The sequence below is a fragment of the Pongo pygmaeus genome, chromosome 23 (genome assembly GCF_028885625.2).
Source record: "Pongo pygmaeus isolate AG05252 chromosome 23, NHGRI_mPonPyg2-v2.0_pri, whole genome shotgun sequence".
NCBI lineage: Eukaryota > Metazoa > Chordata > Mammalia > Primates > Hominidae > Pongo > Pongo pygmaeus.
The window spans coordinates 32638081-32665410 of NC_085931.1; the positions used below are offsets into that span (position 1 = coordinate 32638081).

The 27330-nt window shown below is 53.1% G+C and overlaps 3 protein-coding genes across 29 annotated transcripts in view; 2 read left to right on the forward strand and 1 right to left on the reverse strand.

The window, feature by feature from the left end:
• ARVCF (ARVCF delta catenin family member) overlaps positions 1-3294 on the forward strand; it is a 60036-nt gene extending 56742 nt beyond the window's left edge. For 3 of the 7 annotated variants that reach the window (XM_063662823.1, XM_063662828.1, XM_063662826.1), the window contains 2 exons: positions 1481-1652; positions 1734-3293. In XM_063662823.1, the coding sequence (XP_063518893.1) occupies positions 1481-1652; positions 1734-1777 (216 nt within the window). In that variant the 3' untranslated portion in view covers positions 1778-3293. Of the gene's footprint in view, positions 1-1480 lie in introns of all 7 variants that reach the window. The other 4 variants (XM_063662820.1, XM_063662821.1, XM_063662827.1 and 1 more) reach the window with 3 other exon arrangements.
• Positions 128-26986, reverse strand: COMT (catechol-O-methyltransferase). Of its 10 annotated transcripts, XM_054469227.2 has the most exons (8): positions 26851-26981; positions 18404-18496; positions 7834-7924; positions 6718-6888; positions 6306-6594; positions 5360-5553; positions 4875-5006; positions 128-613 (listed from the first exon to the last, which is right to left on the reverse strand). In XM_054469227.2, the coding sequence occupies exons 5-8, from the start codon at positions 6592-6594 to the stop codon at positions 413-415; spliced, it is 816 nt and encodes a 271-aa protein (XP_054325202.2). In that variant the 5' UTR covers positions 6718-6888; positions 7834-7924; positions 18404-18496; positions 26851-26981; the 3' UTR covers positions 128-412. The 10 variants fall into 10 exon arrangements, with proteins under 10 accessions (XP_054325202.2, XP_054325201.2, XP_054325200.2 ...); XM_054469226.2 differs by lacking the exon at positions 18404-18496 and having other exon boundaries at positions 26851-26986; XM_054469225.2 differs by lacking the exon at positions 6718-6888.
• Positions 26654-27330, forward strand: part of TXNRD2 (thioredoxin reductase 2) — a 66472-nt gene continuing 65795 nt past the window's right edge. For 5 of the 12 annotated variants that reach the window (XR_010125875.1, XR_010125874.1, XR_010125876.1 and 2 more), the window contains exon 1: positions 26926-27047. Coding sequence is in view for 5 of the 12 variants with exons in the window: in XM_063662831.1 (XP_063518901.1) it covers positions 26945-27047 (103 nt within the window). In the remaining 7 variants the exon portion in view is untranslated. Of the gene's footprint in view, positions 26670-26883; positions 27048-27330 lie in introns of those variants that run through there. The other 7 variants (XR_010125872.1, XR_010125873.1, XM_063662833.1 and 4 more) reach the window with 4 other exon arrangements.

The following is a 27330-nucleotide window of genomic DNA, read 5'->3' on the forward strand; positions in this document are numbered from 1 at the left end:
CAGCTAGGGGCCCCGCCCTTAGCATTAGCGTCCATCAAGGGGGGCTTTGAATGTTTGGTGCCCAAGTCAAGGGCAGCAGGGGAATGGCAGTTGAGAAGGATGTACTAAGTCGAGTTATATCTAAATATTTAGATTCTTAATTTCTATTTTATATTTTTAAAACATGATATTAGTATATAAGATAATATAGTTAGCCAGTGTTAGTAAAGAAGTCATGATTGAGTCTTAAAAAAGGAGACCAATCCAGTGTTGCAGTTCAGAGAGGTTAGCATGTCAGGGCACAGGCCTCGGCCGAGGTGTGCTTTGCATTTAGGACACAGCCTGGAGCCGCAAAAGGTCAGCAGGAGCACGTCTGTGGCACCTTCAGTACCAGGCTGGGTGAGAGAGCCCGAGAGGGGGGCCGGGGGCGCAGTCAGGGCCCTGCTTCGCTGCCTGGGCCCTTGTAGATGGCCTTCTCCAGGCCGTCCACCACCTGCCTGTATTCCAGGAACGATTGGTAGTGTGTGCACTCAAAGCGGCTGCTCCCGCGCACGTGTGCTAGGAAGTCTGGCGCACCTGGGCAGATCACGTTGTCAGCCAGTAGCACTGTCCCCTTCCGCAGCAGGCCACATTCCTGCAAACAGACCGGGGGATGGGGGAGGTGAGGGTCAGAAGTGCCCAGAGAACCTGCCCCAAACCAGGATGGGTGCTCCTCGCTAGGCCACGGCACCACGCCTGTGCCTAGCCCCTGGGGCCAGGTTTCCACTTTCTGCCCAGCGTGACTCCTGCAGGAAAGGACTGTACGAGACTCGGGTGCCACCTTTAGAACGTGGGCCCCGTGAGGACAGGGACCTTTCTCTCATCAGCTCCTGTATCCATCTCAGGAGTATCCATCCCTTAGAACAGCATGTGGCACACAGTAGGTGCTCAATAAATGCTAGCTGGATGAGTGGAAACAGTGGGGCCCTCAACACCCAGTGCCAGGAACTCAGGCCTACGAGGTAGAGGCACCCAGGGAGAGGGGTTGCTGGTATGGTCCCTGGAGACAATATTGGCCTGACCAGGGTGACCCTGCAGGGCTGAGGTGGGGCAGACCTCCCACCAACAAGCCTGCCCGTTGGGGTCAGTTCTGGACATCCCCAAGCTCCTGCATTTGCAGACCCCCCATCTTCACCGGTGCCTGGGCCCTGGGAGGACACAGAGTTTCTCTGCCTGGGTTCTGTGCAGAAGGAAGGAGTTGTTACTGGACATGCAACCATAGGGCATGGCCTGTGGGGTCCACATAGGATCATAGGATGCTTGCCTATCAAAGCTATCAAAAAAGGGTTTGCTTACATCACATAAACAATAAAGAAACCTTGAGAGGAAGTGTTTGCCTATGGGGAGGAAGGACCTACCAGGGCAAGGGACACCTCAGTCACCTTGCCTTGGAGATTTGACTTAGTCACCAAAGTTAACAAGCAATCTCAAACATCTAAAGTATAATAAAATCAATTTGCAGGCAGGTGCCTTGAAACACTGGAATCCGACCCCACATCCCTCTGGGATGGGCCTGGAGAGTCCCACAGGGCTTGCAGCTGTCCTGGTGGTGGGTGGCAGTCGTTTCCAGCCCGTGTGCTGCAGAGAAAGCAGGGGGCTTTCACGTGACAGTATGGACACCACACAGCTGCAAGGTCAGTGAGGTCAGGGGACAGCCCCAAGGTCCGGAGTTGAGCAGGAAGTACCACCATGAATCATGATGTGTTTTCATTTAGAAAAAAAAAAAAATGTCCTAGCAATGTCAGCTGAAAAGACGTAGAACAAAGCACCACCCAGGAGGAGGACAATGGCCTAGGCCTCGAGCAGGGCGGCTGCCTTCCAGTCCCAGCCAGGGAGTGCATGAGTGAGGGGCCTGGGCTCCTGGACTTCTCGGGTTGCGCCAGGGGACTCAGGAGCCCGATCTGGTCATCAGGGATACAGAGACGTCAGCGGACTGAAAGACACCAGACCACTGCACCTGCACGAGTTAAACAGGAAAGAAGGAGGGAAGGGCAGAAAGGAGCATGGGTCACCTTTGGAGGCTGCCAGGGGCCCACTCCTTTACGAAACTGGTCAAGAGGGGAAAGAAGGCAGCACCTGTCCTGCCTGTCCCCCGACACTGCAAGCCTCCTACCAGCTACTCAGACCACTTGGAGAACTGGCTAAACATGCATCAGCATCTGAGCAGGACTGAAAATCTAATGCCATGGAGAAGTGACAGTGTCAGAGGAGCAGGTGACACTATGCTGGGGTGGTTTTCATCTGGCCCACCCTCCTTAGACTCTCCTCCCTTCAAGAGTTGGAGCCTCACAGAGGTTGCAGGGAGCCAAGATCGCGCCACTGCACTCCAGCCTGGGCGACAGAGCGAGAGACTGTCTCAAAAAACAACAACAATAACAACAAAAAGTTGGAGCCTCAGACCGAGCACACACCTGTACTCCCAGCACTTTGGGAGGTTGAGGCAAGAGGATCGCTTGAGGCTAGGAGTTTGAGACCAGTCTGGGCAACATAGGGAGACCCCATTTCTACAAAAAAATTTTAAATTAGCCAGGTGTAGTGGTGCATGCCTTTAGTCCTAGCTACTCAGGAGGCTGAGGTGGGAGGATCACTGGAGCTCAGGAGTTTGAGGCTACAGTGAGCTATGATGTCATCACTGCACTCCAGCCTGGGCACAGAGCAAGACTCTGTCTTTTTCTCTTTATTTTTTAAGGGGGAACTCATTCCTCTTTCTTTGGGCGTGGGCTGGACTTGGTGACTATGGCAGCCCGGTGGAGAGGCCTCCTCAAAGCAGCCCTTGATTTTGAATTGCAACCTGCTCCTGAGCCCCTCACCCTCCGTGCCTCCGATGCTCACAGAACCCACTGAGGGGATGGCTAGGCCCTCACAAGAGCCAGGCTGTCCCCTAACCCTCTACAAGGGGGCACAGGGCCCCAGCCCTGAGTGTGCAGATGTGCGTTTAACAAGGACACCCATTTCCAATTCATGACTTCCCGCTTCATGACTTTGCTTCTTTTGAGATAATTACCAGCTTTGCGCAAGCAGTACTGAGAAAACTATTAGTTTCCTAGTTACTAAACTGCAATGTTTGCTACTTTTCTATGAAGGCAGGCCCCTGTAATTAGCACCCACATCACAGCTGCTGAAACTCGGCCGCAGTAACGCAGGCCCAGCTGTGGGTGTCTTTCCTGCCCAAGTGAAGCCCATCTGGCTGAGCGCCTGCTCTCTGCCATCAGTACCCAATTGCCAGCATCATGCTCCTTTGTCAGGGGTGAGCCCCCCTCCAGCTACCCTGTCTTGGCCCGTAGGTCTCCCTCCCACCCTCCCACTGCTCACCCCCTTGGCCACTACAGGTCCTCCGTCTCCACGGCCAGGGTTCAGTGCCTCCTCGTGAGTTCAGGGCATCTGAAATGCCGCCCCCACAGCCCTCTCCACACTCCACAAGGCTGACAGGGATCTTTCCAGAAAAGTTTTTGTTGTTTTTTGTTGTTTTAAAAGCTGGAATAAGGCCGGACACAGTGGCTCACGCCTGTAATCCCAGCACTTTGGGAGGCCGAGGCGGGCGGATCACGAAGTCACGATATTGAGACCATCCTGGCCAACGTGGTGAAACCCCGTCTCTACTAAAATACAAAAAACTAGCCGGGTGTGGCAGTGCGCGCCTGTAGTCCCAGCTACTCAGGAGGCTGAGGCAGGGTAATCGCTTGAACCCAAGAGGCGGACGTTGCAGTGAGCCGTGATCGTGCCACTGCACTACAGCCTGGTGGCAGAGCAAGACTCCATCTAAAATACATATCTATATATACATATTTTTTTTTGCCATGTTGCCTAGGCTGGTCTTGAACTCTCCTGGCCTCAAGCGCTCCTCCTGCCGTAGCCTCCCAAAGTGGAAGGGTTACAGGCATGAGCTCCTGAGCCCAGCTCCCGAAGACAGGTCTAACCTCATCCTCACCTGCCCAAAGTCCTGTGTGCCCTGACTCCCATTGTTCCTGGAACATTCTCTGCCCTTTGACACCTCAGGCTTCTGCTAGTGCTGGTTCCTTCCAATCCGTGTCCAGGGCCCAGCAGCCCTACTTAGCCAGGCATGGGGGCTGTGCCCCTTGTGCTCCTAGTCCGGCTGCTAACAGCAGTGTCCAGTTTCTGGGAGAGCTGCAGGTGAGCGAGCACCAGGTGGGGAGGCCGTGAAGGTGGGTGTCCCAAGCTCAGTGGAGGATCACAGAGCCACTCAGTGTTGCTGACCACCAGGGAGGGATGGGGCAGTGTGTCACTGATGTGAGGCTCCTTAAATCAGTCTGTGAAGGGCCACCAGTGCCCCACGCCCCCCAGGGAAGCAAGGACAGCCCCACCCGCTGCCTGGCTTCACTCGGGGCACTCAGGGTCCTCGCCAGTGGGGCTGGGTTGGGGGAACGCACAAGATGGGGCCTCAGGAGGAAGATCTGCAGGAGACACATGCTTTCTTTGCACGAGCAGTGGCTTGCTTGGGGGAGAGCAGGCTGGGCCCAGAGTGGCCCTTCCCCACCCCATCTCCTTGGTCCTGTGCCCTTTCTGCCCTGGTGTCTGGTCTGGGGTGTGCACCCCACTTCTGCTACCCATTTTGCACCTGCACAGGCAGTTGGCTCCCCAGTTCCCAGCAGGCCACCCAGCCAGGCCCCTGGCCCAGTTCCCCACCCATCTCCACCCACCACAGGGCCTCCTCAGTCCCCCACACTCCCGGACCTCAGATGGTGCCTCCAGAGCAAGCTCTGTGTCTGAGGTGCCTCCAGAGTGAGCTCTGTCCACACAGGGCTCTGCTGGGATGCCTGGCTCTTTGGAGAGGCTGAGGCTGACTGAATGGGCCCTGGGCAGCAGCTGGCACAGACGCCATCCTGGTTGGGGCTCACCTCCAGGAGAAGCGTGTCCGGCAGGTACCGGTCCTTCCAGTGGTCGAGGAAGACCATGTCCAGCGTGTCCACGTCATACTTCTTCTTCAGCTGGGGAATGATGTCCTGGGACGCCCCAAGCACAAGGGTGACCTGGAACAGCACCTGTCAGTGCCCACACCCTCACAGACAGGAGGCCATCCCTACACACCCATATAAGCATTCATCAGTTTTCTTTAGGGTTCTGGGGTGACAAGGCCCCACTCTGTCCCTGCCCTTCCTGGTGCCACCTTGGCAGTTTACCCAGAGCTGTGAGACCACCCTCACTGAGCTGCTGAGGGGGTCTTTCCTCAGCCCCAGGCTGGGAAGCACTGAGGGGCCTGGTGATAGTGGGTTTTCAGTGAACGTGGTGTGAACACCTGGTGGGGAGGACAAAGTGCGCATGCCCTCCCTGCCCACAGCCCTGGCCCTTTTTCCAGGTCTGACAGTGGGTCAGGCATGCGCACCTTGTCCTGCACGCCAGCGAAATCCACCATCCGCTGGGTGACGGCGGCGAAGTCAGGGTTGATCTCGATGGTGAGCAGCCTCGCCCCTGGTGACAGCAGGCGGGCCATGCGCACAGCTGAGTAGCCACAGTAGGCCCCCAGCTCCAGCAGCACGGAGGGCTGGTGCTCCTGAATCACGGCGTCCACGATCTTGCCTGTGCAGGGTGGGGGACGGAGGAGAGGTGAGTACAGGTGGAGAGAGGGGAACTTGGATCCCCAGGCACGGCCCCCCACCTCTCCCAAAGAGCAACAGCCTCTCCCAAATGCCTGGCCGCTGGCCCTCCTCTGCTCACCCTCCCTACCCGCTGGAGGAGTCTTTTACAACTCCCTGGTGTCCCCAGCCCCCAGGACCTGGTCCCCACTGTGAGCACGCTTGGAGCTCCCATGGTCCCTTAGCCTCTATGCTTACGCTGGTCCCTATCTTTTCCACCCTTCCTGGCTGGCCCCAGTGTGTCCTAACACAGAGCTGCCCTCTCTGAATCCCCGAACTGCCCGCGTTTGGGCCCCGGGGCGGCGCTAGTTCCCTGAGTCACTCCGTGAGCCCAGTAACACATCCTGTGCCCCAGGCTGAAGTGCAAGCCGGGGGCGGGCCCAGGAGAACCCGTCTGACTGGTCCCCAGGCAGGTCCCGTGGTGGCCAGAGCAGAGCTCAAGGGCAACTGCACCACCGTCAGACCCTGTGAGTGTGGGGGCCTGTTGTCCTGGGGCAGCAGGCAGCAGGGCCTGGAGGGGTCATCAGGGACCCTGGCACCCTGGGACTCCAGAGGAGCCCCCCAGCCCTATCTGGGCATATCCCAGGGTTCCCAGCCCCCTGGAAACGGGGTGATAACAGCTGCTCCTGTAAGGGCTTTGATGCCTGGTCCTGGGTCCCTGTCCCAGAGCTCAGCACCTGCCGGCCCGGATCCCACCTTTCTTCTTGCCCACGTTCATGGCCCACTCCTTCTGCTCGCAGTAGGTGTCGATGGCCTCCAGCACACTCTCTGCATTCCCGGGCTCCGCATGCTGCAGCACGTGGTGCAGGATGCGCTGCTCCTTGGTGTCACCCATGAGCAGGTTGTAGATGGGCTGCATGACGAACTCGTTCCAGCCAATAAGGCACAGGCCCCAGCCCCAGTGCCTCAGGAGCAGCAGCAGCACCACCAGCAGCACCAGGCCCAGCAACACAGCTGCCAGCAGCAGAGGCGGGGCCTCCAGCATCTGCAGGGCGGAAGGGGAGGGGCGCCAGTGCTCTGTGCTCCTCCTGCAGCACCCACACGCCCCTTTGCTTGGAGTGCCACCATCGCCCCCTTGTGTTCGCAGAGGAGCAAGGTTCAGAGATACCAGCCATGTGCCTCAGTTGCCTGACGTGTCAGCGCCAGGGAGCCAGCCTTCTCGTGCCCTCTGGTGCCCTCGGGTGGACAGAGCAGGTGTGTGCCTCTGGCAGTCCTGTGTGGAGCCTGCAGGGTCACACTCCCTGGCCCTGGGTGCTTCCCCAGGCAGCCCAGGGATCCTCTAAAACCGCACAAAATACAGAAGCAGACACAGACTCAGGCTGTTGTCTCCCAGCTGGCTTAGAGGACACCCAGGGGTAGGGAAGCCCCAGAGCCCGGAGTTAGGGGTAGTGACGGGTGGCCAAAGGAGAGGCTGCATGGTGCAGCCCCTTGGCCTCATGTGGTGAGCCCGTGCTGGTCACCCATGCTCTGGACACCCCAGGGATTCATGTGGCCTTTTCACTGAGTGTCCAAGTAAGGACACTGGCAGTCCCCAGGCCAGGCACACCAGGACAGACCCACTCACCATTCCCCTTGGGAACAGCAACGTGGCATGTCCCAGATGAAAAAGGCCAGCCCTGCCACCCACAACAGTGTACCTCGTGGGGCACAGTGATGGCAAGTGACCCCACTTGAAACCTGTTTGAAATCCTCCTGGTGTGACCCTCCAGGCAGGTAGCCTGGGAACCAGACAGACAGAAGCCTGGTGAGGGGACCTAGCAGGCAGAGAGCAGAGCACAGGAGGCCTGAGGCAGAAGCCTAGGGGTTCAGGTCACAGACCCTAAAATGGGAAGGACACAAGGAAACTTCCTCTAGGGCCCCTGTGGTCACTCAGAGGTCTTTCTGGGATGGGGCCCTGGACTCCCAGTGGCATAGGAGATCCCACTCTCCGCTGGACACTCCATTTTAGAAAGGCACACCCAGACGAGGAGGCAGGCCGAGGGCCACAGAGGGGACACCCCTGGAGGCCAGCCTCAGGGCACCAGAGGACAGAGCAGGAGAGAACAGGGAAGCAGAGGCTCCACCCTAGGGGGAGGCCATGCGGCCACCAGGCTTCTAGGGGATTTCAGGCCACGTGGCCTGTTTACACAGGCAGAGTGGACATGTGCTCAGCAGACCTGTGCCCATGCAGGGCCGGAATCTGTACCCACCCTGGTACTGCCCCGGCTTCCATTGGCCAACTCACCTTCAAAGCACCTCTGAGCAGGCTCCAGCCCTCTGGCTGTGGGAAGAGTCTGGGATCTCCTCTGAGCTCGGCAGCAAAGCAGATGTTATTTCTGTGGAAATCAATTTTGCCTTTGGATAATCATCAACATAAACCCTAACCTGGTGATGACCAAGGTCCAGATATCTGAGCCCCTTCCCCAGATAGGGCCAGCCTGGCCTGAGCCCGAGCCTTCCCTAGCAGGGCGAGGGCAGTGCTTTGCCTTTCCGGCCTCAGAAGAGACAGCAGAAGGCCTCAGAGAGGCCAAAGGACATCCCTACTAGTGTCCCCCAGCCAGGGACCCCAGGGGCAGTCTCCTGGTCCCTGTCCACACTGCCTTGTGGGCTATGTGCGTGTGCACCTGCACCTCGTGAACCACAGGAGGAGGGAACCACTCTGCTCAAGTTGTATTTCCCCTGAAGAGTCCTTAGTACCTTGGAAATGATGTGTAAGACCAAGGGCTAGTTTACCAAGAACATACACAAACCAGTAAGAAAAAGATGATGAGACAAATGGGTCACAGTGGCCAACATGCAGCTCCCAGGAAAAGGCCAAAGGCCAGAGCCCCGAGCAGGTGACGGAACCCGGTGCAGGGCTCAGTGACAGTGGGGGTGCCCCTGTCCACAGCTGCAGGAGTGGGAATCATGCTGCTTTCTGCTGCTACCCTGGGAAAGGGTCCCAGGCCTGCAGGGAAACCTGTGGCCCACTGTGTTTCCCAGTGGGGCAGGACGTGCCATGACCCACGGGGCTCGTGGGGAAAAAACGAGATGGTGCTTCCCTAAGGACAGTGTCCTTATTCTGGCAGGAAGATGACAGGGGGAACCATGGTGGAGAGGGACCATGCAGACCTGAAGAAGCCAGAACTTTCCACCTTGCTCCTTTCTTCATGGTGGGGATTTCCTATGACACACCCTGTTGCTTTGTTTATTATTATTTATCTGCTATGGTTTATTTATCTATAATTACTACTACTAGTATTTGTGTGGTCAGATAATGGGCCACTTTGTTTACTCTCCGTATTTAAAAAACAGTAAGTGTTAGAAATATATACCCCAAATTAAAAGGGCTATTCTGCTGAAACAGCAAATTACTTGGTAGACCTTGGAGTCCCAAATTATAAATCCAAATCTGCGTTAATACTTGAATTGTGCAAGAATTTGGCTTTTGAATGTCTAATCTCTAGGTCTGTCTGTTCATAAATCTGCAGGCAGTGTCTCCCAGGGCTAGTGGGAGGCAGCAGAGGGGAGCAGGCCACAGCAGGGAGGAGCCCGAAGCCCCCTTCCTTTGCCCGGCAGGAGGGACCGGCCCACTCCACTCTGCAGGCTGGGCCTGGCTGGTGCCAGGAGGCACCCAGTGCCCGCCTGTCCCACCTGCCCGCGGCTCTGCGGCCAACTGGGCCCCAACGGCCAAGAGCCATGGGGGCTGGGGAAGTGCTCAAGGCCAAAGGCTCAAAGGCCAACACGCCCAGGCCCCAATGCAGTGCCTGGGGGCTGCAGTGCCCACGGCCACCTCACAAGGCCCTCCAGCAACCGCCAGAGGAGAGCGCTGGGATTCCCTTGTGAGTGTGAGGAACTGAAGCCCTGAGCAGAGGGACTGGCTGCCCCGGGCCACCAACAGAGCCCTGGCCCCTGCCCACCCCACCTCCGGACAGCTAACCACCTCCGCTCAGCCCTAGCCCCGTAGGGCCTCCCCGCCCACCCTCGTCTCTGCCAGCTGGTGTGGGAGGGGAGGCCCCGCCCACTGGGCCGGCAGGGAGGCGGGACCACATCCAATTGACTTTGGAACCACGCCCACCCAGCCACGGAGGAGAGTGGGATCACGCCCACCTGGCCATCCGAGGGCTGACCCTGCGCTGTCACCGGCCACTGCCCAGTTTCGCAGGACGAAAGAGCAGGCAAGTGAGGAAATGGAGGGCGGGTCCTGAAAAGCCGAGAATGAGGCCTCCCTTTAAAGAAAGCCACGTAGAAACCCACCTGTGCTGCTCAAAGCTGCTCGGCTGTTCCCAGCGCTGGGATTTTGCCCCGTCAGCCCTCCATGGGGAAAAGGAACAGCTCCTTTAGTTTGGGGTCCCAGGACTCGAGAGTGGGCACACCAGCTCAGTGTCCGACTCGGGACCCCTATGATCCGATCGCCCTACTTTGGCTGCGTGGTCTGGGGAGCATCAAGAGTCCCCCTTTACCTTACAGAGAGGCAAAAAGACAGTTTTGAATGCCCCTGTGGTGGGGGGCGGCGGGGTGCAGGCCGGAGGACCGAGGGGAATTTTCTCTGCTTTTGTGTATGCTTGAAATATGCTTTTTTGTTTTTGGTTTTTTGAGACAGGGTCTCACTCTGTCGCCCAGCCTGGAGTGCAGTGGCGCGATCGCAGCTCACTGGAGCCTCGACCTCCTGGGCTCAAGGGATCCTCCTGCCTCAGCCCCCGAAGTAGCTGGGACGACAGATGTGCACCACCCCACACGCAGCTTTTTTTTTTTTTTTTTGTAGAGATGGGGTGGAGGTGGGTTCTTGATATTTTGCCCAGGCTGGTCTCCTGAGCTCAAGCGCTCCACCCCCTTGGCCTTCCAAAGTGCTGGGATTACAGGCATGAGCCACCGTGCCCAGCTGGCTTTTTTTTTTTTTTTAAAGGAAAATAACAAGTGTTAGCAAGGATGTGATGAAATGGGAACCCTCTTGCATTGCTGGTGTGAATGCTGTGGAAAACAGTTTGGTAGTCCTTCAAAAAGTTAAACATGTGGTCAGACCTGGTGGCTCACGACTGTAATTCCAGCACTTTGGGAGGTTGGGATGGGAGGATTGCTTGAGTCCAGGAGTCCCATACCAGTCTGGGCAACATGGCAAGACCCCATCTCTATAAAAAATTTAAAAATTAGCCAGGCGTGGTGGTCTGCACCTGTAGTCCCAGATACTTGGGAGGCTGAGGTGGGAGGATCACCTGAGCCCAGGAGGTTGAGGCTGCACTGGGCTGTGATCCTGTCACTGCACTCCAGCCTGGGCAACAGAGCAAGACCCCGTCTCAAAAAAAAAAATTAAACATGCTATGTACCCACAAATATTAAAAAATTCTTAAAAACCCAAAAAAATTAAAAATAAAAAAAAGTTAAACATAGAACTACCATATGACCCAGCAATTGTACTCCTACGTGTATACCAAGAATTGAAAACAGGGACTAAACCAGATACTCATACCCCAATATGCATAGCAACATCATCCACAATGGCCAAAATGTAGAAACAACCCTTCCATCCGTTAGCACCTGAATGGATAAATAAAACATGGTAGAGCCATACAATGAGGTATGATTCAGTTATTAAAATGAATAAAGTACAGATGAATTCACAGTTCATCAAAATGGATGAACCTTCTGCACCGGCTGCCTGGCCATCAGCTCGCAAGCTCATGAGACACCCGCGAGGCCCACGTTCCCTCCTCTGTGAAACTGCTGATGGTCTTACCTCTCCAGCACAGTAGAGGGCAGGCATGATCGTGTCCACACAGCACCTGCACATGCTTGCCACATGCACATGCACCTGTGAGGGCATCCTCAGTGCCTCACAGTGCGGCCAGGACACAGGCAGCTGGGCTTGACACCTCCGGCTCTAAAGAGCATGAAGCCTCTGGGCCTCAGTGCCAGGCCTGCCCAAGCTTCTCTGCCCAGCAGTCTGCTGCAGAGCTAGAGAGTCCATCACCTCTGTCACCTGGTCAGTATTCTCTCTCACATTGAACACACCCTAGATGACATTCATCTGCCTTTATTTTATTTCTTTAGAGACAGGGTCCTGTTCAATTGCCCAGGCTGGAGTGCAGTGGTGTGATCAAGGCTCACTGCAGCTGCAGCCTTGAACTCCCAGGCTCAAGACATCCTCCTGAGTAGCTGGGACCACAGGTGCACAACACTGCATCTGGTCTCATCTTTCTTTAAAAGACAGGAATGCTGGCCGGGCGCCGTGGCTCATGCCTGTAATCCCAGCACTTTGGGAGGCTGAGGCGGGCAGATCACGAGGTCAGGAGATTAAGACCATCCTGGCTAACACAGTGAAACCCCGTCTCTACTAAAAATACAAAAAATTGGCCGGGCGTGGTGGCAGGCACCTGTAGTCCCAGCTACTCGGGAGGCTGAGGCAGGAGAATGGCGTGGACCCGGGAGGCAGAGCTTGCAGTGAGCTGAGATCATGCCACTGCACTCCAGCCTGGGCAACAGAGTGAGACTCTGTCTCCAAAAAAAAAAAAAGACAGGAATGTTTTCCATAAATATACTGCAAGTAACATCAGTGAAATGAGACTCTTAAAAATCCTTTAAAAATATGAACTATGGCTGGAGCAGTGGCCACACCTGTAATCCCAACACTTTGGGAGGTGGAGGCAGGAGGATCACTTGAGCCCAGGGGTTCAAGACCACTCTGGGCAACATAGTAAGACCCTGTCTCTATAAGAAATTAAAAAATAAACTAATTCTATGACCTGGTTTCTAGGCTAACTTTAAAAAATCCATAAAAGATAACTAGAAAATGGGCCCGGTGTGGTGGCTTATGCCTGTAATCCCAGCACTTTGGGAGGCTGAGGTGGGCAGATCACAAGGTCAGGATTTCGAGATCAGCCTGGCCAATATGGTGAAACCCCGTCTCTACTAAAAATACAAAAATTAGCCAGGCGTGGTGGCAAGCGCCTGTCAGTCCCAGCTACTCAGGAGGCTGAGGCAGAAGAATAGCTTGAACCCGGGAGGCAGAGGTTGCAGGGAGCCAAGATCACGCCACTGCACTCCAGCCTGGGCGACAGAGCGAGACTCCATCTCAAAAAAAAAAAAAAAAAAGAAAAAAAAAGAAAGAAAGATAACTAGAAACTGACTTTGTTCCTTTTGCAAAGATCTGGGGTCCATCAGTTTTGCTCATTCTGCTATCACCTCTGTCTGAAGAGTGATTGACACTTTGGTCTCTATTCACCCACATCTTCCTGCTCAGGAAGGTGTCTTTCTCCTCCTCCTGGGAGAAAGACAGCTACCAGGGGCCACGGAGAGAAAGACTCGGCTGCACAGCAAGCTCAGGAGACCTCGGGTTGTGCCCTGAAATGGCTGTGCATCCTCCGTTCTCTACAGAGGGCCAACATGCAGCTGCAGTGACCCTCAGAAAGGCCACTGGCCATTTGGGGCACACTGTCCTCACTATTCCAGAACACAGAACCAATGCCAACAGCCCCCTGCACACTGAAAGCCACTGTGGCTTGGAAGTGCCTCATCCTGCCCTCTCAGGGCTGGCGGCCCAGTCGGGGAGACAAGCATAGAGCCACAGGCATGTGACAAACAGGACACAGATGGCAGGAAGGAGACCAGTTCTAAGCGTTTACACACAGGGGCAGCTCTGCTCAGCACACAGGTCCCCCACGGAGGCTGCAGAGGGCCCTACCTGGGGCTTGCTCAACAGGGCTGGAAACCCCCAGCGAAGGCTGGAACTGCTGCAAGCAGCCGTGCCCTTCAGGGCTGATCCGGTGTGATAAAGGGGGACCAGGATTCTGGCAGGGGATTCGACTGCAATCCAGTAATCCAGGGAGAGCCAGTACAGGTGCTTAGAGACAGGCCAGGCAGCACCAGGTAGGCCACACGCTTGGGCAGGGCCTGTAGACAGGCTGAGAGGACACCTGGAGGCCAGCCTGGGAGACCCCACAGGCTGCAGCCAGGCCCCGCGCTCATCTCTGGACCCAGGGGCTGGCCACTCACCTCCATCCAGCCTCTGGGAATCTAAAGGAATGACCAGAAGTTTAATGGCCACAAAATACCCATTGAACCAGGCATGGCTATAGCTGCAGCTACTCAGGAGGCTGAAGTGGGAGGATTGCTTGGGCCCAGGAGTTGGAGGCTGGAGTGAGCCATGATTGCACCATGTCATCCATCCTGGGCGACAGAGACACTGTCTCTAAAACACCACCACAATAAAAATGCCATCAAATCCAGATGGGGCCTGGCTTCTCTCTGGCAGCACTCTGGGAGTGTCCCCCTCCTGCCACTATCTCATAACCCTCAGTACAAGAAGCTGTCATTTCTCCAACCTGCAGAGAGGAAGGAGGAGGCAGAGGACTAGCCTCTCACCCCCGTGACACCTGAGAAGAGGTGAGACAGTGCACCTGCCCTGGGCACCCTGTGAGGGGCCTACCTGCTATTTCTGTAAATGAAGCCTTACCAGAACGCACAATCAACCAGGCACGGTGGCTCAAGTCTGTAATCTCAGCACTTTGGGAGGCTGAGGCGGGTGGATCACCTGAGGGCAGGAGTTCAAGAACAGCCTGACCAACATGGTGAAACCCCAGTCTCTACTGAAAATACAAAATTAGCCAGACATGGTGATGCATGCCTGTAATCCCAGCTACTTGGGAGGCTGAGGCAGGAGAATCGCTAGAACTCAGGAGGTAGAGGTTGCAGTGAGCCGAGATGGCGCCATTACACTCCAGCCTGGGCAACAAGAGTGGGACTCTGTCTCAAAACAAAATGAAACAAAAAACGCACAATTGCACACACATTGTCCGTGGCTGCTCTCATCCGACCATGGCAGAGGTGAGCAGTTGCAACAAAGACTGCACCCTACATAGGGAAAGGGGCTGGTGTGGAAGGGAAGGGGTCAGAATGGAAGGTCAGATGGCCAGGCAGAGGGCAGCCTCCTGTAGCCTCCCCCCGTCTGGTATCCTCAGTAGGGCCAGGCCCCCAGGCTCAGGGGAAGGCTTTTTTTTTTTGGACTCAATACCTAGGAGCTAAAGGGAAGGCTTTCACATGGACTGCACACCTGCTTCAAGCCAGGTGCTGCAGAGACCACGGTGACTTTTGTCTTCACAGACACACCAAGAGGCAGATGCAAGGGCTGGGCTGAGAGAGGCAAGAGGCTGCACTGCACCTGCAGATCCACAGCCCCAGGGGGCCAGCTGGGCCATCCCTGCCTATGGGGCCCCTCCACTCCTTTACTGTGGCCCCGCTGGGGCCCCCTCCCCTCCCTTCCACGGGCCAGACCTGCATGGTAGTCGCACATTTGCTTTATCCTTCAAGGGTGTTCTGGTCACATCGGATTCTGTCGTGGCACCTGCTTGGAGACCCCCTGCAGGTCAACCTGCTCACGTGGCAGGAGCTCAGCATCCTGGCCCCCAGCAGAGGGCAGGCCTGGGGCAAGAGTGGAGGCCGGCTCGGCTCAGTGTGGAGGGGACAGAAAGGACAGGGGTGCCTTTAGGAAGGGGCAGAAAGGGCCTGGACATGCCTAGTGGGGTGACGTGCAGGCTGGCCATCTGCCCCGCTGGACTGAGCCTGGGAGCCTGCCCTGCCTGGGAATGGGGACGATTTTGGCAGCTGCTGGGTACTGTAAACAAAGCTGGCTGGGCACAGTGGCTCACGCCTATAATCCCAGCACTTTGGGAGGCTGAGGCACGCAGATCACAAGGTCTGGAGTTGGAGACCATCCTGGCCAACATGGTGAAACTCTGTCTCTACTAAAAATGCAAAAAATGAGCCGGGCATGGTGGCGGGTGCCTGTAGTCCCAGCTACTCAGGAGGCTGAGGCAGGAGAATCGCTTGAACCGTGGAGGTGGAGGTTGTTGCAGTGAGTGGAGATAGTGCCACTGCACTCCAGCCTGGGCGACAGAGCAAGACTCCGTCTCAAAAAAACAACAACAAAAAAACAAAGCCCCAGCATCTGGACCAGGCTCTGGGCCAGGCCTGCATCCAGAACGCACTGGATGTGAGTGGAATCTGACCTCCTCATTGCTCTCCTCAAGGCTGGCTGGCAGCCCCACCCCCAGTGCCCAGGCCATGAGTCCTGAGGCCCATCATGGCAGCAGCCTGGACAGACTCCCCCATCACACTCCGGCCAGGCTCCTCTGAGCATGTTTCTCGGCTGAGCCTCACCTTGGCCTATCAGGCCTGGAACAAACACTAACAAAGCTGCTGCTGCTTCATTTTATTTATTTATTTATTTATTTATTTATTTTTTGAGACGGGCTCTCACTCTGTCACCCACGCTGGAGTGCAGTGGCGCGATCTCGGCTCACTGCAACCTCCGCCTCCTGGGTTCAAGCGATTCTCCTGCCTCAGCCTCCTGAGTAGCTGGGATTATAGGCTCACACCACCACGCCTAGCTAATTTTTGTATTTTTAGTAGAGACAAGGTTTCACCATGTTGGTCAGGCTGGTCTTGAACTCCTGACCTTGTGATCTGCCCACCTCGGCCTCCCAAAGTGCTGGGATTACAGGCGTGAGCCACTGTGCCCAGCAGTTTTTTTTTTTGTTTTTTTGTTTTTTGTTTTTTTTGAGACGGAGTCTTGCTCTGTTGCCCAGGCTGGAGTGCAGTGGCTCAATCTCGGCTCACTGCAAGCTCCATGCCCCGGGTTCATGGCATTCTCCTGCCTCAGCCTCCCAGTAGCTGGGACTACAGGCGCCCGCCACCACACCTGGCTAATTTTTTTGTGTTTTTAGTAGAGACAGGGTTTCACCGTGTTAGCCAGGATGGTCTCGATCTCCTGACCTCGTGATCCACCCACCTTGGCCTCCCAAAGTGCTGGGATTACAGGCATGAGCCACCGCACCTGCCTGGCCTTATTTGTTTTTAAAGACAGGGTCTCGCTCTGTCGCACAGGGGGGAGTGCAGTGGCGTGATCACCTCTGCTGCCCAGGCTGGAGTGCAGTGGTGCAATCAGCTTGCTGCAACCTTGAACTCTTGGGCTCCAGCAGTCCTCCTGCTTACTCAGCCTCCTGAGTAACTGGGACTACACAGGGGCATGCCGCAGTGCCTGGCTAATTTTTTAAAAATTATTTTTGTAGAGACAGCGTCTTGCTACGTTGCCCAGGCTGGTCTTAAACTCCTGGCCTCAAGTGATTCTCCAGCCTCAGCCTCCCAAAGTGCTGGGATTACAGGTGTGAGCCATACTGCACATGGCTTCTAACAGCTCAAGGCCTCATTCCTAAAATGATCCCAGCCCCCTTCAAAGTGCCTGCCTGAGAAAGTCATGGCTACCAAGAGAATTTCCTGTGTGTTCTGGCCAACACCTGAAGATGGGGCCCCTGTCTCCCAGTCTCTGTGGGACTGGGGGCCTGAGTTCAGTAAGCCTCCATGGCAAACCCAGATAGGTTTCCCAAGGCTAACCCTCCCTTCCTGCTTTTGGTAATTTTCCACTTTCCTCACTCCACTGAGTTCCCACTGTTCTTCCTCCCCACTCCCCACTTCTTTGCACAAATCGGAGAGGAGCTCGGCTCTCTCCCCTCCTGTCACTGGTCACCAAATATTATAATTTCTGTCCTCATCACTTTAATGTCCGGCTGTGTTTCTCTGCGATCAGGGGCCAGGACTTGGATCTGGATGGGAACCACCATCCGATCAACCCTCGGATGCAACAACCGGAGCCCACAGTGTGCACAGTGATCCGTGTTATCTCCACTCTGCCTGCTCATGCGGGAGTCACATGGTTTGATTTGTGATCCAATGGTCCGGAAGAACATCAGATGCAGCAGTGAGGACAGACATTGCTTCTTATGATTTTATGATTCTGAGTAAGGCTCTGAGGCGCTAAGAGTCCCAGGCTTTTTTTTTTTTTTTTTTTTTTGAGGCAGAGTCTTGCTCTGTTGCCCAGGCTGGAGTGCAGTGGAGTGATCTCGGCTCACTGCGAGCTCTGCCTCCCGGGTTCATGCCATTCTCCTGCCTCCCTCCCAAGTAGCTGGGACTATAGGTACCCACCACCACGCCCGGCTAATTTTTTGTATTTTTAGTAGAGATGGGGTTTCGCCGCGTTAGCCAGGATAGTCTTGATCTCCTGACCTCGTGATTCGCCCGCCTCGGCCTCCCAAAGTGCTGGGATTACAGGCGTGAGCCACCGCGCCTGCCCCAGGCTTCTTCTGAACAGTACCTACCTCCTGGGCTGGAAGTTCTTCTTCCTGGCGCCTCGTTCCCAGAGGGGATTCACTCCTGACTCCTAGTGGAGCTGTCTTGCCCCCTCTGTTCTGTGTTCCTGCTCCTCCCGTGGGAGCTTCTTACTAGAGCCCTGCTGATCATGCCCTCTGCACTACTTTAATCAGCATGTCAAAACAAAACTGCGAGGGACAAGTGCGCCTCTGTCTGCTTCCTTCCTTGTTGATGTGACTTTACCAAGGATAATTTGGAACATCAGTGGCTCCTTTGGGATACTTGAGATCTCCCCAAACTAGCTCCTCTCAGGCCTCTCCCTTCCTATCACCTCCACACCCCACTACTTTCTCTTGAAGGAGACACCCCCTTCAAGTCTGGCCTCCTCCACCCCTCAGCCCCTGCTGCAGGCCTCTCTCTTCCCCCTCTAGCCCCTCAACTCCCCATGGTCCCTGGAACTTTAGGCTTCTTGCCCCATCAGGGGCTTGCAGTGCCTCAGGGACCCACAAAAGCAACCAGCTGAGCTCACTGGAAACATGTAGTCATCCATTAGGGCAAAACAAGTCGTAAAGGTCTTATCCACAAATACAGGTAGAAAGCCTTCCCCTCACACTGAGCAAGTGACCCTTAACTTGTCCAATTTGCCAGAAACACAGTTCGGATAAAAATGTAAAATAGGGCTGGGTGGTGGTTCACACCTGTAATCTCAGCACTTTGGGAAGCCAAGGTAAGTGGATCACTTGAGGCTAGGAGTTCAAGACCAGCCTGGGCAACACAGCAACATGTTGTCTCTACAAAAAAAACAAAAAACAAAAATCAAAAAACAAAAAAAAGAAACGAAAAGAAAAAATATATAAAATAGAGTAAAAAAAAAAAGTGAGAACTAGCTCTTATATAAACTAGTGAGTTGTGTTTTGTTAATTGCATTTGATAGTATATTGGCCTAAAAAAGCTTCCAAGATGTTTTCAGTAACTTTCAACCTCAGAGTCATACTAAGTAAAGTTAAATAATAGACATTCATTGAATATCTAAATAATACCTGAAGAGAAGAAAGTGCTGAAACATTCATTATTAAGCATAACTTTTGTACTTTTTGGCTTCTTATTTTTATATGGTACAGACTGGCTACAGGTATTCTGGTCTGTTAATAAACATGTTCTCAGCACTTAAAAACATTGTACTATAAAAAGGATATACCTCTAGAGATTATAAGATGGTCTATTCATAAAATTTGCCAATAAACTGGTAAATGACAGACAATTTCCAATTGTCTTCTTCCTAGTTTTATTTGTAAAATACAAGTTATGGCCGGGCGTGGTGACTCATGCCTGTAATCTCAGTGCTTTGGGAGGCTGAGGTCGGAGAATTACTTGAGCCTGGGAGTTCAAGGGTGCAGTGAGTCCTGATTGTGCCACTGCACTCCAGCCTGGGCAAAAGAGCAAGACGCTGTCTCTTTAAAAAAAAAAAAAAAAAACCGGTTACTAATGGTTAAAAATTATAATCAATATATGAAAACAAAACTCCTAGAAACAATAAGAATGAGGGAAACAATTTCATATACAAAGTATGGGAGGAAGATAGGATGTGTTTTTATATGAAAAGTATGCAAAGAATGTAGAGTGTTTTTGTTAAAGAAAGGATGTAATTTTGTCCTGAAGTAAAATTACAAAAAGAGGAAAAATATGGGACAAAGAATGGCCCAGGAATTCGAGACAAGCCTGGGAAACATGGTGAAACCCTGTTTCTATAAAAAAACGCAAAAATTATTAGCCTGGTGTGGTGGTGCATGCATGTAGTCCCAGCTGCTTGGGAGGGTGAGGCAGGAGGATCGCTTGAGCCCAGGAGGTCGAGGCTGCAGTAAGCTGAGATCTCACCACTGCACTCCATCCTGGGTGACAGACTGAGATTCTGTCTCAAAACAAAAGCAACCGTGAATGGATACAGAAAGTTATCCCTATGTTTCCCAGGCTGGTCTTGAACTCCTGGCCTCAAGAAAGTCTGCAGAAAAGAAATTTTATGTTATGAGGTCAAAGCTGGCTAGAATTGACCTCATAATCATTGAATGGATTTATGTATAAAGTTTCTTTAAAAAAAATTTTTTTTTTTTGAGACAGAGTCTCGCTCTGTTACCCAGGCTGGAGTGCAATGGTGTGATCTGGGCTCACTGTAACCTCTGCCTCCCAGGCTTAAGCAATTCTGCTGTCTCAGCCTCCCAAGTAGCTGGGACCACAAGCACATGCCACCACGCCCAGCTAATTTTTGTATTTTTAGTACAGATGGGGTTTTGCCATGTTGGCCAGCCTGGTCTTGAACTCCTGATCTCAGGTGATCTGCCCACCTTGGCCTCCCAAAATGCTGGGATTATAGGCGTGAGCCGCCGCACCTGGCCTAAATTTTTTTTAATGACAGAGTCTCACTTCTGTTACCAAGGCTGGAGTGCAGTGGTGCAATTACAGCTCACTGCAACCTTGAACTCCTGGGCTCAAGTGATCCTCCCACCTCAGTCTTCAGAGTACCTGGGACTACAGACATGTACCACCATGCCCAGCTAATTTTTCCATTTTTTTTTTTGTAGAGACAGGGCCTCAGCATGTTTCTCAGGCTGGTCTCAAACTCCTGGGCTCAAGCAATCCTCCCTCCTCGGCCTCCCAAAGTATTGGGATTATAGGCGTGAGCCACTGCATGTGGCCTGTGACATTGTCTTGATCTCAAACTGACTTGAGATTTCCTGGAGGGCCTCTGGAAGACCTCAAAGGATCTGTCCTGTGACCTTGTAAGAGAGATGTTAAACTAATTAGGTTTATTTCATGGTGAATTTTGTGGGCAGCAAGTCACCCAGGTGCCGAGGCAAGAGACCGAGGGCACGAGCTGTTTCAGTATAATAAAGAAAATATATAAAATAAGAATAGTTATACTAGATATAGATCATAGATATGATTATATATGAACATTATTAATCATTAGTTTGTAGCAATTACTCTTTATTCCAATATTATAATAATCCTCACTCTACAATTATAACCTAGGAGAAACCAGGCCATACAGTGATAAGAGCTGAAGGGACACGGTGAGAAGTGACCGGAAGACAAGTGTGAGCCTTCTGTTATGCCCGGACAGGGCCACTAGAGGGCTCCTTGGTCTAGTGGTAACGTCAGCGCCTGGGAAGACGCCCGTTACTTAGCGGACCTTGGTCTAGCAGTTGCGTCAGTGCCTAGAAAAAGCAACTGTTACTTAGCAGACCAGGAAAGGGAGTCTCCCTTTCCCTGGGGGAGTTAGAGAAGACTCTGCTCCACCACCTCTTGTGGAGTGTCAGGCCTGCCCACAGTTATCCAGAGGCCTAACCATCTCCCTGTGCTGCTGTGCTTAAGCGGTCACGCTCCTGGTCCGCTTTCATGTTCCACCCTGTACACCTGGCTATGCCTTCTAAATAGCAGTAACAAAATTAGTGAAAGTACTAAAGGTCTCTGAAATACAGAAATAATGGCGTAAGCTGTCTCCTCTCTCCGCCTCGGCTGCCAAACAGGGAAGGTCCCCCGTCCAGTGGACACGTGACCCACGTGACCTTACCTATCACTGGAGATGGCTCACACTCCTTACCCTGCCCCCTTGTCTTGTATCCAATAAATAACAGCGCAGCCTGGCATTCGGGGCCACTACCGGTCTCCGCGTCTTGGTAGTAGTGGTCCCCAGGCCCAGCTGTCTTTTCTTCTCTTTGTCTTGTGTCTTTATTTCTATGATCTCTCGTCTCTGCACACGGGGAGAAAAACCCACAGACCCTGTAGGGCTGGACCCTACAGAATTTCATGCAAGGTGCTGTCAAATAAAAAATGCTATTTAGGGCCGGACGCGGTGACTCACGCCTGTAATCTCAACACTTTGGAAGGCCAAGGTGGGCAGGTCACCTGGGGTCAGGAGTTCAAGACCAGCCTGGCCAATGTGGTGAAACCCTATCTCTACTAAAAATACAAAAATTAGCTGGGTGTGATGGTGCACACCTGTAATCCCAGCTACTTGGAGGGCTGAGGCAGGAGAATTGCTTGAGCCCAGGAGGCGGAGGTTGCAGTGAGCCGAGATCGTGCCACTGCACTCCAGCCTGAGCAACAGAGTGGGACTCTGTCTCAAAAAAAAAAAAAAAAAAACTAAAAAAAAATTTTTTTAATGCTATTTAAACTTCCTTGAGTTATATGTATATTGGTAAATGTTAATATAAGGATTCCAGATATTGTATAAAGTTCCCACAAACTGGTGAATACCCTTCTGCCAATGACATGTCCTCATATAACAGCAATCATCATTCTGGTTATTATTTAAAAAGCTATGTGTCATAAATAACCAATATTCCTTGTAAATCATTTGATTTTGTAATGATCTCTCATTAGATATTTAACTACACTATTTTAAGTCTTTTGTCATTAGAGTTTTACTCTGATGCTTTCCTGAAAGCTCTTGCAATCAGCTACAGGGCAAAGTGCTTCATCTTCAACAAAAAGGGACCAATGAAAAGGCCCATGACAGGTACTCTGGGGTAGGCTTCTGACAGCATTTCTTTATTTCTTTTTTTGAGATGGAGTCTCACTGTGTTGCCCAGGCTGGAGTGCAGTGGTGTGATCTCGGCTCACTGCAACCTCCATGTCCCGGGTTCAAGCGATTCTCCCACTTCAGCCTCCCGAGTAGCTGGGATTACAGGTGTCTGCTACCACAACTGGCTAATTTTTGTATTTTTTGGTAGAGACAGGGTTTCACCATGTTGGCCAAGCTGGTCTCGAACTCCTGACTTCAAGTGATATAGCCACCTTGGCCTCCCAAACTGTTGGGATTACAGGCCTGAGCCACTGCACCTGGGCGTGACAGCATTTCTTAACTTTGAGACCACATGACTGCACTGAGCCAGGATCTCCACTGGTTGAGAAATGATGGGTTCATGTACCTGCTAGCCCAAGATCAAGCAGAACAAGAATTCAGTACCTGCATGCAACTGAGTAAACTGCTGAAGGATGACTACAATCTTTTTATGACTTTTGTTCAGAATATTGTTGGCTCTTTATATTTTATTTTCTGGATATTAAAAAAAGAAACCTTTCCCTGGCCGGGCACGGTGGCCCACGCCTGTAATCCCAGTACTTTGGGAGGCCGAGGCGGGTGGATCACGAGGTCAGGAGATCGAGACCATCCTTGCTAACACAGTGAAACCCTGTCTCTACTAAAAATACAAAAAATTAGCCGGGCGTGGTGGTGGGTGCCTGTAGTCCCAGCTACTCAGGAGGCTGAGGCAGGAGAATGGTGTAAACCCAGGAGGCAGAGCTTGCAGTGAGCCGAGATCACGCCACTGCACTCCAGCCTGGGCGACAGAGCGAGACTCTGCCCCAAAAAAAAAAAAAAAAAAAAGAAAGAAACCTTTCCCTTTTCTTTTAACCTATCAATGACTCGTAATATTATAGTAAATGATACTTCTCTAAACAAAATAGAAGCAATTATCTTTTTCTTCCGGCCTGATCCCTCCAAAAATCAGAAACTATTATTGAGTAGTCTATTTTCATTGCAATATAGTTATTGAATAACTTCAATAAGAATCTGTTCTCCTTGTAACAGGACACAATTGGAAACACTGGCTCTATTACCAAGGTTTGGACTGGAATGTCCTGTTTGAGGATGATGCACATAGAATCAGGTATGACCAGATGGCTTTCAGGTTGACTTTGTGGAGCCATTGCTTACAAAGAGCTCTTGAAAAATCTGGCCTGGTATCTGGCTTACGGGGTTCTTGGTCTTACATGTGAGTAAGGAAAGTCACTTCCAAATATCCCAAGGTTCCAAGGCCCAGGAACCTTGGGATATTTCAGGGACCTCAAGAAGAGAGGAATTCACCCAAAACTATAGACACTGCAGGTGAATTCTGGTTGGAAGTTCTTGGCTTGGCTTCCTAACCTCGAAAGGCTTTAAAGAGCTCAATCTAAGATTCCCTATTAAAAGTTTCAGCAAACTTAAAAAGGCCTGTGTGGTCAATTACTGTTCATGCTGCATTTATGTAAATAATCAGGCCAAATTTAATGAGACCAGAATTATCTGGTAAATAAGAATAATCTCACTTTGATTATCTTCAATCAAAAAGGGAAGCGTTTGTAAAGAGAAATGCTATGCTTCAGTGGAGAAATATAACACCCCCTTGGGAGTTGTCAGATCCTAGTCTAGTTCACTGTCTTTGAGGTGTTTTTTTTGAGACGGAGTCTCGTTCTGTTGCCCAGGCTGGAGTGCAGTGGCGTGATCTCGGCTCATTGCAAGCTCCACCTCCCGGGTTCACACCATTCTCCTGCCTCAGCCTCCCGAGTAGCTGGGACTACAGGTGCCTGCCACCACGCCTGGCTAATTTTGTATTTTTAGTAGAGATGGGGTTTCACCATGTTAGCCAGGATGGTCTCGATCTCCTGACCTTGTGATCCACCCGCCTCGGCCTCCCAACGTGCTGGGATTATAGGCGTGAGCCACCACTCCCAGCCTAATTTTTTTCGAGACGGAGTTTCGCTCTTGTTGCCCAGGCTAGAGTGCAGTGGTGCGATCTCGGCTTATTGCAGCCCCCCACCTCCAGGTTCAAGCGATTATCCTGCCTCAGCCTCCTGAGTGCACCACCACGCCCGGGGCTAATGTTTTGTATTTTTAGTAGAGACAGGGTTTTGCCATGTTGGCCAGGATGGTCTCGAACTCCTGGACTCAAGTGATTTGCCCACCTCGGCCTCCCAAAGTGCTTGGGATTACAGGCATGAGCCACCAGGCCCGGCCTATCCTTGAGGTTTTATGATCTGCCCATCACTTGGACTGTCACTGCCTTCCTACACGTCAGCCCTTACCAAATCCTCCCATCTACTTTCCTTCAGTATCTGGCTACCTACCACTCTCTCAGACTGACATTTCCAATTTGTCTCCTCCCTGACTTGGTGTCACCAAGAACTCAAATACCTATTGAGACTCAGGTGGTCTTGTAGCTGCCCTTTGCCCCCAGGATCTGAAAAAAAAAAAAAAAAAAAAAAAGCCCTGCAGACTGAAGCCGGAAAACTTGATATAAACTTGAAAGAACTCAGCACCACAACAGATTCTCCAGGGGCAGCCTTTGTGCCTGGTGCCACTGCTACACAGGCCGCCCAGGAAGACCCCCCTCCAGCTCCTGCCTGCTGCATGCTCTCTCCAGAAAGTAACCACAACTGGGATACCGATGCCTATGCCATCATCACAGACTTCACACCACACACCAGGAAATCCCTGAGTGCCCCTGCTGGCCTTGTTAGGGCCCAAAGGCCAGAATCCTCAACTGCTGCCCTGTAGGCTCAAAAACTGGGTTCATCAACAGCTCCATTCATCTTTGTTTTTCTTTTTCTTTTCTTTCCTTTTTTTTTTTTTTTTTTTTTTTAAGATAGGGCCTCTCTCTGTTGCTCAGGCTGGAGTATAGAGGCAAGATCATGGCTCATGGCAGCCTCCACCTCCCAGGCTCAAACGATCTTTTCACCTCAGCCTCCCAAGTAGCTGGAACTACAGGCCCATGCCACCAAGCCAGGCTAATTTTTAAATTTTTTGTAGAGATGGGGTCTTTACGTTGCCCAGGCTTGTTTCAAACTCCTGGCCTCAAGTGATCCTCCTCGGCCTCCAAAAGTGCTGGGATTACAGACATGAGTCACTGTGCCTGGCCTGTTATTTTTGTTTCCTCATTAAAATGCCTGACTGCTTGCATCATCCAGCAAAAATCCTTTGCTACCAAGTCTCAACAGATGGTCCCGCTGGTACTTTATGAACACAACACAGAACAGAAAATGGATGGGTACTGTTGAGAGGAAAGAAGCGTGTCTCTGCTCCTCTTGCACAGGGGGAGTGCTGACAAAGACCCTCCCTCCCCACACTCCAGCCAGGCTCCTTGGAGTCCCCTTCTCCACTGGGCCTCACCCTGGCCTATCCAGGCTGGAACGAACACTAACATAGCTCCTAACAGCTCAAGGCCACATTCCCAGAACGATCCTAGCCCCCTCTAAAGTGCCTGCCTGAGAAGTTCAAGGCTGCCACAAGAATTTCCTGTGTGTTCCAGCCAACACCTGAGGATGGGGCCCCTGTCTCCCAGTCTCTGTGGGAGGTTGGGGGCCTGACTTCGGTAAGCTCCAGTGGCAAACCCAGATCAGTTGGTTTCACAGGGGCCAACCCTCCCTTCCCAGTTTTGGTGATTTTCTATTTCCCTAACTCTACTGAGTCCCCACCCCTTCCTACTCCCTCACTCTCCCTTTAAACTCCAGGCACGTCTAGACAAATCAGCATGGAGCCAGCTTTTTCTCATGTTGTCAGTAGTTACCAAGTAAAATCTGTTTTTTCTGCATTAACTAGTGTCTCACTGGGCTCTGCAGGGCAGCTCCCATGGTCCCTCAGACTTGGAGGGTCACTTTAAACAATAAAAAGCAACAGGACACAAAAATCCCTGTCTGGAAAAATCCAAAAAGCAAGCCTGTTAGCAGGGCAGACCCGGAGTGACTTCCCCTTTCTCTAACATTCCCACGTGGTCTTGCACACCACACATCCCCCTGACCCTGGGGAGTCCTGGGCCCCTTCCTGGTGGAGCAGCCACTCTCTTGCAGGGAAAGGCCCTGGGGTACCCCAAGGCCTCCAACAGGGAGCCTGTTGGAGAAGTCACCAAGGCCCTCTGAGTCTGGGGCTCCACAGACCCTCCCCCAGGCCTCCTGCAACTCTCCAGCTCTGAGAGTCTGATCCCAGCCCAAGGACCAAGTGGGACCCTCCCCTGTGACTCTGCCACACCCTCACCAGGTCAAGCCCTACTCCAGGGACAGGCTTATCCTCCTGGTCTGGACCCCCAACCCAGTCTTGAAGCGGGATCTCCCACCGCTATCTGGAGCCCCTCATCACAGCACAGATCTTCAACCTCAGCCTTCCACAAGGAGTCTGGGGACCCCATCCCGGTCCAAAGATCCCCACCCAAGGTCCGAATGCCCCAGTCCCCATCCAGATTCCCCACCCCAAGTCCGGAGACCCCCACCCAAAGTCGGATCCCTTTACAGCGGTCCGAATTCCCCACACCCTATTCCAGTGTTCCACCCTAAGTCTGAAGGCCCCCGCCCCGAATCCGGCCGCATTCGGCCCCTGTCTAGCCAGCGCTCTCACCTCTCCCGCGGCGGCGCGCCCGGGACTGGACCCGCTCCGGTCCGGCGCAGGCAGCGCGGCGGGCAGCCCCAGCAGCCCCAGAAGCCCCACGACTATGGCGGCGATGGCGGTGGCGCTGCGGGGATTAGGAGGGCGCTTCCGGTGGCGGACGCAGGCCGTGGCGGGCGGGGTGCGGGGCGCGGCGCGGGGCGCAGCAGGTAGGATGGGGTCGGGGCGTCCCCGTGCTAGGTGTCCGCGCGGCCGGGGTGTCCTCGTGAGGGTGTCCGCGCGGCGGTGGCCAGGGTGTCCCCGTGGGGATGCCCATGCGGGGGTGTCCATATACCGGCCTCTTGGTCTAGTCTTGCTCAGGAGTCCGGGCTGCTTCTAGCCACAGGTAGCCCCCTTCCCAGATGGGGAAACTGGGGCTGGGTGCCTTGTCTAAGGTCCTGCTGTGCTGGCTGCACCTGTGGTCTCCCGGAGCTGGTGTCCCAGTAACAACTA

Excerpts from the sequence above, each read along its gene's own strand:
- COMT (XM_054469223.2), bottom strand. Across the intron at positions 6,595-7,833 it reads TGCTCAGAGGTGCTTTGAAG|ATGCTGGAGGCCCCGCCTCT; the intron begins GTGAGTTGGCCA and ends TCCGCCCTGCAG. Across the intron at positions 5,554-6,305 it reads GAACGTGGGCAAGAAGAAAG|GCAAGATCGTGGACGCCGTG; the intron begins GTGGGATCCGGG and ends CACCCTGCACAG.